At 36.2% G+C, this 16,314-nt stretch overlaps 1 protein-coding gene across 1 annotated transcript in view; it reads right to left on the reverse strand.

Moving 5' to 3' along the window:
- USH2A (usherin) overlaps positions 1-16,314 on the reverse strand; it is a 385,837-nt gene that overhangs the window by 207,910 nt on the left and 161,613 nt on the right. The window contains exons 30-31 of the mRNA XM_054170013.1: positions 14,237-14,350; positions 11,747-11,908 (exon numbers count right to left, since the gene is read on the reverse strand). Of these exons, the coding sequence (XP_054025988.1) occupies positions 11,747-11,908; positions 14,237-14,350 (276 nt within the window). The remainder of the gene's footprint in view (positions 1-11,746; positions 11,909-14,236; positions 14,351-16,314) is intronic.

Genomic DNA, 16,314 nt, shown 5'->3' on the forward strand with positions numbered 1-16,314 from the left:
GTAAGTGCTACATAGAAAATCAATTAGTACACTTGTGTTCCCATGAACTCCTTTTCAATAGTAGGGGGTGAAGGGTGGGGGATGAGGGGGAAGAACATCCAATAAATTTAGAAAGTGTAATTTTCAGAGAAACTCAACCCACACAAGTGATGGAACATCTATTGCTGACAAAAAGATTTAGGTTTATCTTTATAAATCAGATTTTGGGGGAGAGACATTAAATATCAACATCATGCTTTAAAAATTATTTTCATAAGCAGGACTGTAAATTGCAAATTGCAAATCTGTAGAAAAGAGTCCTGCAAGATTTCTATACTCTCTGCAGCTGAGACTACTTAGAACGCTTCAACATTGCATTTCATTTTGGTTTTTTGGGTTTGTTTTTTTGCCTAAGCAAAGCAAGAGAGATATGGAAATAAATTAACTTCCAAAAGAAACAATGTTACTACTAGATTTTTCTTATTAAATTAACTATGCATACTATATCAGAAAATACCATATGAACCCAAACACAATTTTTTTTGCCCACAAAATATTCAACATCAAGCAATCAGAAACTTGAGACAGTTCACTCAGACTAGAAATTGGAAAGTAAACAACAAAATATTACAACAGCTGTTTAAACTGCTATCAACTAGAGGTTATTGCTTAGTGGTTTATAGTCTATGAGCTTTATTTAACTATATATGCATTTTACATCCACTTTTCCCACCATTCTGCATAATATCAGGCATGCGAGATGATTAGACAACAACTCCCAGCATCCAGAAAAGGCATCATCTGATTTAAGAGTTCCTGTAAAAGAAATACTATCACCTTCCCAGAACCAGAACATCTCTGTATATCTGAATTATAGTCAGAGAATAAAGAGATTTGTTAAAACATTATTGTAGTGCTGGAACAAGAATAGTGGGAGAACTCAGCTTCTGAGCATCATTCCTAAACAAGGTAATTTATAGCAAATTAAATCTGTTGTAAGACTGCAAAAGCTGAGCTAGCTTTCAGCTGGCTATAGAATTAGCATCACAGTAAAATATCTTGTACTTCAGCCTGCCCTCCACTGTCATTAGCAGAACAATCAGCCCCAGTTGTTGAGTCATTAATATGGTCAACATGTGGTTGGGGAATATTACTTGGTAATATTCTTATTTTTTTCCTTAAAATTTACTTGCTTTATATTTCTTTTCAAAACACACACACACAAAACAACCACCCAAGCAAAGTCCTGAAAAACCTAAAGTTGTTTTTTTTTCAACTTTACATGTTGCACTACCCAGTTATGTCATGTAGTGTCAGTAATATCATCTGAATAAATCATCTTTGTGGGTATACAGATCACAGGTGGTGCAGTCACCTGCTCTGTATTATGGTGTGTCTGTAGGATGTGCAGATTAGGGTATAATGTTCAGAGGCTTGTTCTTGTTTGTGAAATGCTTTGCAACCATAACTCAATAGTAAAGAGCCAGCAAACAGTTATAATGGCATAAACCATCATCAGGGAAAAATACAAATCGATCAGTGCCAGCAATATAAAAGAAAGAGCATGCATCTGTCCCCAGTCTCATAAATTCAGTGGCTGTTGTAGGCATTTTCTCTCTCCACATGTGTACTTATTAATAACAGTAACAATCATAAATAATAATAATGCAGAGAAGTTTGTTTCAAGATGAATGCTCTTCTCATTATCCAATCCTCTCCTTTTTTTCTTACATCCTATCTATATTCCTAGAGGGGGAGGAGGTGGGGGGAAAGAACCTAGTTTAATTTATTGTTTGAAGTTTTATGCCCTTTAACTGGCAACAGTGCGTTATGTCAAGAAAGTTGCCCGTATAGGCTCCCTGAAATATCAGCATACCTTAACTGGCATGTTAAGCTTCTACAAAGGAGGCAGAGAATTTACATTCTAGTGCATGTTATAAATAAGTAATAAGAACAGATTAGAATTACGTATTTACGTCTACTAGTGAGAGTGAGATGCATAATTCACAAGCAGCGAACCCTTAGGAGGCTTTCATATTTTATATGAATCCTCTCCCCCTCCAATCTTGTGTATGTAGAACATAGTATATTTTTCAGTCCCACTACTCCACAGCATGTTTCTTTTCCCAGCTAGACTATTCAGATTTTATAATCACTAGATTATCTTTCTTGCAGAAAAGAAACAGACACTCTGTGTCAGTAGTCATTCTTGGGAATGTACCTGCTCTGTGTTACATTTTTGGTGTCATTTTTCTGAATTTTCTTGTGATACTCAGGGACATGACTGTAAAAGGCAGTTGTTAAAAGCCAGCTCCTTCAGAAAGTGCCAGAGTAAATGGAAGTGTTTTACCTAATTTACAAAGAAGGCACAAAATGTGCAACTGAAACTTCTACATACTTCAGAGTTAGCACAACCCACTACTCCCTCCAGTTGGAGCTCCTGAAGGAGTGGACTAATCTCTACATTGATTCCTGTCCTCAGCTTCTCTGATGAAGCCTGAAAACCAATACCTGCTGTGATCACAATGTATGTGATAGCACCTGAAGGCCACTGACTTTGCAGAGCCTGTGGCCTTCCCTCGGCAGCAGTTTTACCTCTAAGCACTCTATTACCTGATGATAAGGTGTAAGAATTAGAAATGATACTCTTCTAGTTGCTTTAGTACTTTTTGGTCCTCTGGTCAAAAGACCACAGTGTCGATTAATGTACCTTCCAAAGAAGCATCACTGGGGCCAGGCTCTTAGGTGAAAGCAGTCATCATTATCTCAACTGTTTTGACCTTGTTTTACTTAGTTCCACAGATCTTCCTTCATTCTATGTGTAAATATTTTAAATTATGTTCTAATGCAACTACCATTTATTTATTTTGTCTCAATCTTTGTCATGCAAATTCTTTTCATGGTTAAGCTAAGACATGTATCCCTTTTTTATTTTTTTTCTTCTTCTGAAACAATGACAATGTTTATCATCCACACTTCCATTCACCTTAAGACCACAAGTTTAAGCCGTGCTTAATGGACACTAATGTGACATTCTTCTTACATGTTTAGTTTTATGTTCACTTATCTGTTTTTCCCATGCTCTAGTTAATTTCCTGGTAACAAGTCACTTTCATGTGTCTCTCTATTTACACAACAAAACCATGGAAAAGAAAGAAATGAAAGAGAGGAAAATTCCATCAACATTCAAAGCCCAACTACAATGTATGCAAAAGTTTCAATCAGAAATAGATTGTCATAAAAATACAATATTTCATGGAAGACTTGTGGAAAGCATGATGGAATTCAGTACTGACTAAAAGGCTATTAAGCTTTATGTAAAGAAGTGAGCTGTTGAGTGTAGAAACCAAGGCTAGATTTCTGGCAGTGATTCAATGGGAAAGGAAGTTGTCCAGAATGCTTTTCATCATTTTTGTGACATGATTTGTCTCACATAACTTAGGATGACAGGTATCAAGATTCTGAAAATACAGGAATCCTGGTACAATCATACAATCCATCAAATATTTCTAAAATCAAGCTCATATTGAGCTTGTAACACTTGTGTTTGTACTGTTCACACATAAGGCAAGACTTGTGAAAGGTGAAAAATACTAAGTAAAGCCTTGGCTTATAGTTACAGAAAAACTCCTTAATTAGTAAAGCATTGTAGAAATGCAAATTATAAGGAAGCTGCTCAGATTTATTGAAACAAGTCTGAAATATGTTCAAATATCAATAATTTTTCTTTTCACAAGTTTGTCTCATTATAGCTTTCTGTTTTTTCAAGAAATAAAATGTTGAAAATATTTCAGCAAGGCTTAATGACTCGACAGCCTCATGGCCATGCATTTAACAAAACCAGGGAAAATGGGAGCCTGTGGTGGGGAACCCCCCAGAAGTATTACTGTGGTGTTACCTGTCTGTAAATTATCACCACTTTTTAACATTCCACTGATGTTAAAGTAAGGTAGGGGCATACTCAGTATAAAGAGAAGGGTCTATGTCTAATGCAAACGAAAGCATGTGCTGCTCAGTCAGAATAATTATAACAGCTGATAAATCAACACAAATTGTAATAGCATCATGGAAGAGAATATCAATCTTAAATCAAATATACATCAAGTGTTTAGCAGTTCAGGAGACCAAATGGCCCTTAATGAGTAAGGAGAAATATGAGTGTTTTCCAGGGCATAAAGGAAGTCTCAGAGTCATGCTTCATTATGCACCTTGCAATATCAAGAAGACTGCCCCACTTTTTCCAAGCCTATTAAGACAGAGCTAGAGTAAGGTATATCCTTGTGAATGGATATCATGAGATTCAAACAGAAGCAGCAAGTTTAGCCCTAGCTGATCTGTGCATGAGGTGTCATGTCCTTATTTACATGAATCCAGCTTTACCTGAAACTAAGAAGAAATCAAGGATAGTGAAGATCCTTTTCTTTATCTTGAATCATAGAATCAATAATGTTGGAAAAGACCTCAAGGATCATCAAGTCCAACCTGTCACCCAAGACCTCATGACTACTAAACCATGGCACCAAGTGCCATGTCCAATCCCCTCCAGTGATGGTGACTCAACCACCTCCCTGGGCAGCACATTCCAACAGCTAACAATTCTCTCTGTGAAGAACTTTTTCCTCACCTCAAGCCTAAACTTCCCCTGGTGCAGTCTGAGATTGTGTCCTCTTGTTCTTTATCTATAAACATACAGTTTGTAAAATAAACATAAAAACTGGCACAGTTCTGATGTTTTGTAGGAAACTTTTTAGAACTGTGACTGAATGAAATTTTAACTTAAACTATAAACTCACATGTCAGTTTTATCAGGAAAATTAAAACCAGAACAGAACCCACCACTTTGCCTTACTAGCTTCAGGCAAACCACAATTACAGGACACACTGCTGAAAATAAGATCCCACAGAAAGTATTTCAGACTATGAGTACAACATGTTCAAGGAAGCATATTCCAAGGGCTCCTCTCAATGTTCAATAGTGAGCAGTCACCACATGATAACGAACAGAAACTATATCACTAAATGTGAAGTTCACATTGATTGAAAAGAAACAGGGGAATAGATTATGCCCTTTCGGAAGTTCCAGAGGGGTCAGTTTGCCAAACACTTGTTCACACAGACAGCATTACAACAAAGTGAGCTCAGAAAGTGGCAAACTAAGAATTTTCTGCTATCTAACTGCAGTGGGGATGCCATAGAGAAGATCTGAAAATCCATGTGATGGTACAGAACACCACCAAGATGATAATATGTGGATAGTTGGGCTCTGTTGATTGCAAAAGAAAAAAAACCCACCCCAAACCAAAACCAAACAATAACAACAATAATAATATCAATAATAATAACAATAATAATGATATTATTAATAATAATACTTGCTGGTTTTAAATTTTACACATTGAACTCAATGAATAAATAATATGAGAGTTTCACTTTTTAAAGTGGATTTAATTCTTGGAATTTATAGAAATCTGAAAATAAACATTTTTCTTCTCTTTGTTAAAAAAGCCCACAACAACAACAACAAAAACCCAACAACAAAGCCCAGAGCCTAGAGCCAAAATATTTCCTATGCTGATGGAAAGAAAAGGAGAAAAAAAGGACTCTCACTGTCCTACTGCTATTAGCTCAGGAGAAGCTCTCTGCTCCAGTTTGCATTGGTATGTGCAGAAGATTGGGAGGTACTGACTATTCTAATTTTATAATTTGAGCTGTATTTTAATTTTTAGAAAGTGGTACTCATGCAACTTGAGAGCTCAGCAATTCCAGCAGGGTTAGCGTGAGTTCTCTCCTGGCTTGCTGTGTTACCCAAATCTGATCAAAGGACAAGGACTCCAGAAGCTTGTCCAGCTGTGGTTTTATAATGACACCATTAGGTTTTGCTCTATAATCAAGGTCCCTAAAAGTCTGTGTAGCTTCAGGCTTAATATCTGCGACAAGGTTAACTGAAATCTGCAGCAAGGATAACTACTTTAGCAGATTGTATCAGCAGGAAATATTTAAACACTATTTAAAAGGATTTTAAATAAGCAGATTTTATTTAACACTGCACTAATGCACTGCAACAGAAAATGATACAACAGAGCTGCTACAAATAAACATAATGCTTTTACCCTTACCCCACCCGCTTCCCTTCTAAATTCCCCAGATGTGTATTATTAAGTCCGAAGAGTGTACCAGATCATTCTGTCTGAATCTGAAACTCTGGAATGCCAGACTCAGACAGCCCATTTGCCCTTTGGTTTTTGTGCCTGCTGAATCTGCATTCTGGATCTGTGGAATTAATTACGATAGTACCGGTCACTGGCAATGTCAGTGTTGCCAATTCAGGTGTATCAAATGTGCTTTCTTATATGCCTACAACTTTTGGAGGAAGGCAGCTTCTCCTCTAAGACTGGTATACTCTGCCCTCTAGTGCTAGGTGCATCAGTAGATGTTTACTTAAATTCATACTCGGTCCACAATAATGCCTGAAGCAGCAGGTGTTCCTTAGACACCATCCTGAAAAGTGTGTTATTTCCTGGCCACCTTATCAGCTGGATATGTTGCCAAGGGGTAGCAACATAGAACTGTGGGATGCTATTGCAAGACCTTAACATAAGAGACACTGGGACATACATCAAGTCACATGCAAGACATTTCAGATAACCAATTTAATTGTGAAGAGGTGAAGTCTAACTTATTCATGCTGACAGTGGTGTTAAAGAAGTCTCTATTTCACAAAAAAACCCCAAAACCCTGAATCAACCAACAACAACCAACCAACCCACCTGCCACCCCAATATAATAATAATAACCCAAACAAAACCCAAAACACAAATAAAGATGATGTAATATACATATACTTAGATCTGGCACTAATATCAGATTGGATTGCAAGTAAAAGGACAGACTGGCTTCATTTGGCATTTATATGTCTTTCACTGCCACCTGAAAGAAGGGAGATAAACTCGAGAGAACTACAGAATTTTTCTGTTGATTATTCTTTAAGGCAAAAGCAGAGGTTCTCCCTTTTAAAGTTTGGATATGCTAAGGGCTGTTTGTACAGGTGCCAAACATCTGCCTCTTCCTCACAGCAAACCAAAGCTCTCATTCTATCCTGGTTTTGTAGGATCAGCCTTTCCACACTCAGGTCAACTAACAATTTGAATAACCCAAAGCTTGGTTTACATTCTTAGACAAAACAGTGAAGACAGCTCTTTCTCACCTTCTCTCAGGCTCTCCTTAATATTTTGCCCAGCAACCTGGTACAAAATGGTCTGTCACAGTTTTTTATACTCTTGGGCATGCAATTTAGCATAATTCTATGCTTATTTAACTCAATTGAAGCTCTTCCTTTGTAACATACTTGGCAGGATCTCCTTTCTGGAAAATGGGGAACACTTCTGGGTTAGCAGAGGATAATCTGGGGACTTGAACACCTCTCCTGTGAAGAAAGACTGAGAGAACTGGTGCTGTTTAGTCTTGAGAAAAGAAGGCTGAGAGGGCATCTTGTTAATGTCTATAAATATCTGAGGGGTGGATGTCAAGATGAAGGTGTTGGTCTCTTTATGGTGGTGCCCAGTGATAGGACAAAGAACAATGTGTACAAGTTAGAACAAAGGAGGTTCTACTCAACATGAGGAGACACTATTGTGCGAGTGACAAAGCACTGGCACAGGCTGCCCAGAGAGGTTGTGGACTCTTCTCTGGAAACTTTCAAAACCTGCCTGGATTCATTCTGCCCTTGGTGGTTCTGCTTTGGCAGGGGGCATTAGACTAGATGATGTCTAGAGGTCCCTTCCAACCCCTAACATTCTGTGATTTTTCTTTGTAAGCACATTAGGTAACAAAGACCTTTTCTTAGCCCATCAAATGCTTTGGATTTAAAAATAGAGAAATATTTTTCTAACATTTTTTCCTAACATTTTTTTAACAATAATGTTTCCACAAAACCAAAACCTGGTACTGGGTCAGATCTGCTCATACTATGCCTTTCTGCATTTTTTAGACCTCATTTCTATTGATTTTATTTTCACCATCCTCTTAGACAACTGCAGACTAAGACTTCAGTATGAAATGCAGTTTTCTCTTATCTAAGGCAGGTGGGTAATTTTGGGAACTAATTTAGAGAGAATAAATTCCAAGAATACCTTATCTAAATTTAAAAATACCCAAACATTATGTTAAGAAATCTCCCCATTTCAAAGTAGAAGCTTCAATTTTGCATGTGAATGTTTGGATGGGTGAGAGAAACATCTTTTTTTCCTCTCCACAGGAAAAATCAACTCAGATTTTCCTAAGATCAAAAGTCTTTGTAACATAAGTGTCTATGTGTTAAGAATTTTGAAGATAATTGTAAAAGCTACTCCATTTCCTCACATCTGCTAGCCATGTCTACAGAGAAGTGCACAACTTTGGAGAGCAATAACCTATTGCAATTGCTTTCCTGAGCTGCAGCTGTTGGTCTTGGTTACAGGATCTTCTGAGCTCTCATACAGAGGCACTGAAAGCATGAATACAGAGGAATGGATTTACACAGACTAAATCCCACCTGGAATTCTTGCCTAAGTATTTCCTCTTGTTCTTAGCCATTTGAGACATTAGGCTTTCACTGGAATTCAGGATGTGAGATAGTACCCAGATTGCATGAGGAAGTAGTGCCACATAAGGCAAATGCATAAGGCGGGAAGCAGAAAAATTGCAGACAGTTTACAAAGGGATTGCGGTACAGGGGCTGGTTTCATTTCAATGCTTTATTACACACAACACAGAAATTTCATTTGTCAATATGGGAAAAATAATTAAAGGCACTAATGGATGATGGATGCCTAATGGGTCCCCCTTTTCAATGTGGTAAAGTGTAAATTTGCCATATGTGCTTTTAAAGAGTTTCCCTTTTAATTAAAGCTGAACACCTAGAGGAAACAAACACTTGACTTTCCATGAAAATCAATGAGTATTACAAGCCCTCAACAACTGCCAGGAAACTAAGTTAACAATATATTTGCAAATATGGTGTTGAGAAAATATATCCCCCTTCAAGTTCCGGACAAATTAGTATGGGCCTGAACTGATTGCACTGGTCTGAAGCAGAAGTCAGTGAAGTACTAATTTTTAGTCAGAATTGATTCCTTCCTAAAAACAAAGGGTTTTGTGGGGAAAAAAAATCACAACAGCAACACCACCCCAACAAAACACAAAAACATTTCAATAGATACAGCACTTCAAAAAAGCAGAAAGAATCTATGACTTTCTGGTATAGGCTGCCAGTCAGGAACTTAGTTGTGTAGTTACTAAATAACAAAAAAATTATTTTGGTCAATGAATAGGAAACAGGAGTCAGAGGCAATGAACTTTATCTCTCTGTTTAGTGCCAGTATCGTATTACATAGAGGCAATAAGTCACCAAAATCACTAATATAAATGCTGAAAAGATAATAATATGGGAAAGAACAAAAATGCAGGAAAGGATCATGAGATTGGAAAGTCAGAAGTTACAGCTTTTTCACTGTGAAACCGTAGCGCCTGCAAAATGTATACCTCTTTCATCTCTAGCCTACAAAGTAGAAAATCTCATGCTCTTAAAGGAAACAAAGCCAGGTCAAATTAAAGATCTATACAGATCTGTTAAAATAAACCTGATTCAGAATGACTGGGACCTGTGGAGTCTTAAATCCCAACCTGCTGACTTACATCACTTTTTCCCCTGCAGAAAGAGTGAGATAAATAAAATGGATGAAAAGTAAACAGACTAAACAGTCTGATCTCCACACCATGGTCACAAAACCAAGTGAGAGTGGCTCTTGTGTCATACTGCATAAGGCAACACAACCTGATTTAATCTATTAATCTCTTTTGAATAATCAAGATTCTGTGTTCTCCTTATATCTTATGTCTGCCTAAAACTTAACTGAAATCAAAGTTATGAAATGTTATAAAAAATATCAAAAGTTTTAAGGAAAAAAACCGCAAACAAAACACAAATAATATATAAAGAAAGGCAGCAAGGCCTCCTCAGGAAGCTTATGAACCAGATGACACTTCCTTGGACTGCTTTAACTGAATGTATTCTGATATATTTTTCAAGATTTGGAGGTAGAGCATGAAGAGTCATGTCCTGCCCTGTTTAATTTACCCTTTTCTATATTTTTAAAGAACTTTACCACAATGTCTATCAACAAGTATTCATTTTTGGCTCTGAGTCAGAAAACAACCAGACATGAATCCAGACCCACCCAAACAAAATGTAACAGCACAAACATTTCTTCAGTATTTTCCATTGCTTGTCAATTTATAACCAGGCTGCAGACAAACACACTGGTTAAACTACCCATGATGAACTTTCACAAACAATTTTAACAAGATTGGAAGCACAACTATTTGCACTTCAAAATTCTTAAGAATAGTGTTATAGTATGGCAATAAGAGATTAATGGAAATCTTGCACAAAAGATAAATGGCACTACAAGAATACCAGAGAAATGGGGGAATGGGGGAGAAATTAATTGAACCTATACTTTTGATAAATATTTATTTTTTTGCAGAAGAAAAATGCACACTAGTTTGAGCTGTCATTATGCTAACCTATATCCTATTTTTCATATTATTAGCAATACATAATGTGGTAGTTTATATTCAAAAGTAAAACCAGAACGTATATACCTCATGTATTTATCCAGAAATACACTAAGGTTACTATGGTTACGAAAAATCCATTACCTTTGAATACAGAATGAAAAAGTTTGACTTAAAGTGTGCACTATTTATTACAGCGATCATCAACAGCCTTCAGGAGGTTCTCTAACTGGATTCATTTTTCAGTGTCAAAACTGACCTACCACACCAGTAGCTTATGGCCTATGCAAGGCAAAGAAATTTGAACTATATGAATTTTTAAATATGTTTTATACTAACTCAAGATGCAGAAATGGCTTTGAATTTTAAAGCCTTATATATATATAAATAAATAAAAATATATATAAAAGTAGGGTGTTTGTACTCTTTTCCCCCTTCTTGTCTGATATGAAATGCTTTCATTTCACTTGCACCTCTACCATATACACATTCTGATGGGTCCAGATGCTCTGCTCAATATTTTATCTTTTTTAATTATTGTCATTATTGTTATCTGAATAATATCTAAACAAATAACATAGATACTTTGTGAAACTATACCAGTAGCATTAAAATAGGTCACATTACCGTGCTTCATTGTGCTGCTAAATGACAGCCATTTCCTTCCTATGTAATGGTGTAAGAATAAAACTTGGTAATTGACACATTGCATAACTGCCATCAGAATAAAATGGATTATTAGTTAATGCATAAAACAAATGAATTAAATGTGGACTATCAGGAAAGCAACACAGTGTCTAGGAAATATTTAAGGAAGACACTAGGAGAAAATCTATAGAACCTGTAGAAAATATCTTGTCTTAAACACCTACCTGTTTACTTGTTTTACTTTCACTTGTTACTTTTTTTTTTTTTAAGCTAGATGGTACAAAAGCAAAAAGTTATATAACCATTGAAAATACAACTCAGCTCCTGTGAAAGAGGACAGTACAACACAAGATTTAGGTACCTTATGATGACATGAATTTCTGAGAGCCCCAGCAGAGAGTTCTATAAAGGACTCTAAAAAACTGGATCCACTAGGGTTTAAAGTATATCATGCCCATTTAAAAATAATTTTTCTTTTCCTCTAAAATGAGAAGGGGTCAGTCATATAATTACTCATAGCAACTATGAGATACCTATCTGATATGCCACATAGCAGAGTACTCACCTTTTACAACGTATTTAGTTCGGTTTCCAAAGTAAATTGGTACTCCGTTCATATATAAAATATATTGTGTAATAATACCATTGGGTTTTTTGGGGGGACTCCAGTTCATCATCAGGGATGTGGGAAAGGATATTGCTGTGGGTGACTGCACATCTTCAGGGGCTGGTGAAAAAAATGCAGCATGGTATAGCACAGCACAGCATAGTGTAGCATAGCATTATAACTTTCCACAAATAATAAATAACTTCAGTGATCCCCTACTACCAGCACTAGGTTTTTGTAAAATTGAAATTTCAGATGAAATTTTAGGCTTCCAACATAACAGCATTTTGAATACTCTTCTATTACTTGTGAGGTTTCCTGGTCAAACAGAAACAGAAAGACAAGGCCACACTCTTATTTTTTAAGAGAATAATTATACTCATATAAATTTATCTTTCCAGCAAGGGGAGTGGGATACAAATTTAGTACAGTTCCTTCTTTAATACAAGTGGTTGCTTTTTTCCTTCCTTGATGCTTTTTTATTCCTAACTACAAAATGTTTCTTTCTAATAAAAAATGCAGATGCCGTACTCTTTGGTACTACCCCTTACATCAGACTTTTCATAATTCAATACACTTTGTAATGTTTGCTTGGCATAGATTTTGTGCATATAATATACTGGAAGTTGGCAATGGATAATAATTTAAAAGCTGAATTCTCTCACCATTCCAATGAGTTATGTGCTGGAAGCGCAAGCAATCCCAGTGAATATCACAAGGGGAGCAGAACTCGGGCCTTAGTCTGGGAGGAATATCTTGTAATTTACAAGCTCTGTGCTACCAATTTAAAACAATAACTAGCAGTGGTTGGCAATGTGAAAACAATATAAAGTAATGAATGTTTCAATAGGGAAACAGGGATAGCTGGAGGGTGTGATATGGTGTCTGTCTTCTGTATCATCAATTTATTCTTACTAAGAGCATGCAACAAGAACATTCAGAAATAGAAACTCCACACATTGACTTTTTGTTCAATTCTTCTGAGGGACAAAACACATGTTCCCCATGGCTTTATTTGATCTCCAGGGGAAAAGAAATAAAAATCTATTCTTGTTTAAACCTTCTCAATATGACAAGCATATCTGAAAACAGTGAATGCTTTTCTCCAACACACCTAAGAATTCCTGCTTTATTCTCTAGGCTGACAAAATAGGACATAAACAATTTAATTTTTTTATTACTGTATTACACCAGAAAGAAATATACAACACTGTGTTTCATGTTTCTATCATAGGGTCCATTAACCGTTTGGCTGTCAGAGGCTACACTCTTCCATGATTAATGCCACCAGACAAACTGAGTCAGTTTATTTAGAACTTCCAAGAGGCGATAATTGGATTTTGATTTGATTGGTGCTGCCGGCAGTTGCTAACATGCTTGCATCAAAACAATGTTCTAGCTATGTTAGACTGCAAGCTTCAAGACTGTCCACATCAGGACAACACCTTGCATGACCTGATTTGGCAGCAGTTCAACACTCCAGCATCCTTTTCATCATTATGGTGGTAGTTCACATAATTTCAGGCTAAAATTTTGGTTTATCGGTACTCTGTTGCTATCTAGTTTACATCACAAAATAAAAGAGGACTGGGGGAAAGAGGGAATTTTGCAATCTACTCCATAAATTCCTCACTGTTCTACCAGTGTAAATTAGGTGCAACTGATGATTTTAACTGAATTGACATGGTTTTAGGATGGCAGAACCAGGACATGTGGACTTGATGTTTAATTGAGAATGCAGTTAGATGTCACAGATGTTTTAGAAAGATTTGCTCCAGCAATTTACGTGTATTACTTATCAGCCTAATATCTTAAGTCTGAACTATAATGTATTTTCTGTTTCTTCCTGCTCTAATTCTTAGGGTAAGCATAACACTAATTTATACACACAATCTTTAAGTCTGAGCAAAAGTACAATTGTACAGGGGGAAAAAAAGGCAAAATCTGAACAGTGATTAATAACTCAATCGACATTTGGAGGTTTCATCACACTGAAGTAATTGTTGCCTATTGCTGGTGTTTAGCAGTTAAAAGAAACCATGAAAATCAACCATTTGATTCTCAATTTCATACTGTGCCATACAATCAATTCTTTTTAGTCAGACTGTCTCTAGATTTACTTCTGAGCCATAGTAAAATGAGGAAGCTTTCATTAATCTTTCAGATGCTTCATATTAATGACAAGGCTCTTGCATGAACAATGTAACAGCAATTAAAAAGCCCATTAATCTGCATTACAGCTATTAAAGATGCATGTCATTAAAGGGTATGGAGTTTGATTCATTTTCGCACCCCCCCAAAAAATGGAGCAATTATGGTCTGGCAATGCACTTTGTCATCAAATTAGGTTGGGGGTTTCCAGCAAATGGCTTTGCAGCATTTAGCTCTTCTCCTGTTTTATTATTCATGACTGAAATGTGGAAGTCAAGACCTTTGAAATTACTTTACCTTCTTGTGGAGTGGAGATGTTCAATGCATGCAAGCTCTCAGTACAGCCAGCCAAAGTGCAAGCAGTTAGGGTTACAGCATAGTTTGTGAAGGGATGCAAGCCTGTCAATATGCCTGCAACAGAAGAAAGCAAGGTGTTATGCATGTACAGTGTACAGACTTATTACATGCATACATAGGCAGAAGTGAAAAATTATAGTTTTCTGTTATGGGCTTCCACCACAACAGGCAGAAAAGAAAAACTATTTTAAGGTTTCATTCCTATTATGTCGTGACTTAAATTTTGCAAAACAAATTAAGAATAAAGGGTATTTTTTTCCATTTTTAATAGTAATGATGCTGCTAAGTTTCTTTAGTTATGCTTACTATAACAAATAATGCTTCTAGACCGAGGTGTATATTTTAGTATCACTATGATAGTAAAGGAGTCTTTTTCTTAGTCCCTGCCTCAAAGCTTTTGCAGTTACTCATTTTGGTTTTTTTTTCAGCAAATTTTCCCTGTCTCACAGAATTAAAAAAAATTGATGCCTCCTCTCCAATGTTCCCCTATTCATCCATAAACTGAAATATATATGTATTTTTTTTTTTGTGAAACATTCCACTTCTGCTCCACAGCATATAGACCATATATTTGCAATACTACTAAGAGCATCATAATTCAGGTGACACAGTACCCGAGGATCTACAGGAAAACAAAAAACAAAACAAAAAAACCCAAAACCACAAAACCAAAAACTCTCTAATCCTATGCCTTTCCAGGTCCTGCTTATGTTAGTGGAGAGAGTTACTAGATTCCTACATATCAACTGGCTCCCTGTAGTAGCGAATGCCACAAATCACCGCTTACCACTTCCGGAAGTTACACAATATTTTGAACTGCAATATACAGAAGGATTACATGGAAAAAAAATTTAGTTTACAGTCATATTCAGAAACATCAGTAGTTCTCATCTCAAAGTAGGCCTGATAATAAAGTAATAAGGAATGAAAATGAAGAAGCAATTGAAAGAAGGCAAATTCATGTCAAGTTTTATTTCAAACCATGTTCTCACCTTGACTCTCACAGCTTTTACTAAAACCAATGGGGAGTTTCATTAAAAAAAAATAAAGATAGCAAACAATGATATTTTGGGCTTGTCTGACACTGAGATTTGCAAAGCAGCATGAAAAACAACAGCATCCCAGAGACGCATAACTCTTGGCCAAACATTCCATAGTACAGTAAGACTGCAAACCTCCTCAGCATTACATGTAAAAAACCAGGAAGTATACATTACTCCTTATCATTATTCTTCATTGAGTTACCACATGGAATGGACCATAACTTTTGGTCTCATTTAAAAAAAAATCTTCTTTCCTTACTTAAGCAATTTATACTCACAAAAAGCCCCTGGAGAATTTGATGCTAGAAGTTAACACTTACAGTATAAATACACTATTCTGAGTGGGACAATAAAAGTCTGTGAATGTTTATAATGTGTTTACTAATAGGTGTGCTCACATGGAAAATATGAGATTAGCTTCCACTGAATTTGTAATGTTTGTGTTTTGTCTTTTCCTCTTGTGTCTCTCCTTTTCGGTCCAAATGGTTGGCATTGCAGCAATCTTTCTATTTCACTGCCCTGAGGGCCAGTTCCACTCTTAGATTAAGAGGTACTCAGAAGTAACCCCATTTATTTCAGAACAGTGTTAAACTAAAACCAGTTGATCAGAGTCAGCTCTCTCTGGTTGTAGTTTTTATTTTGCAAATCTCCAGTTAAAAGTGGAAAGTTGTACTGCCATCATACTATCTCAAGTAACTGTGCCACTGATTGTGTCAGCCATCATCCAAGTGAATGTGCCTCTAAACCTTCCTCTGATGGAAGGCAAATATTTTTAAGAGTATTCAAAAAGCAGAAAACAGGAAATAATGATGTTGTAAATCACTATTATCCCTGTAAAGCTGGAATATTAGAATCTACAATAAATTCTTCAGCATGGACATTTCATCAGTAAAACAAAATATTAATTTTTTTGTGTGTGTGTAAGACTTAGTACAAAGCATTTATTTCCAGATCATAAAGGGTTAAACAAGAACA

Source organism: Dryobates pubescens, chromosome 2, assembly GCF_014839835.1.
Source record: "Dryobates pubescens isolate bDryPub1 chromosome 2, bDryPub1.pri, whole genome shotgun sequence".
Lineage (NCBI taxonomy): Eukaryota > Metazoa > Chordata > Aves > Piciformes > Picidae > Dryobates > Dryobates pubescens.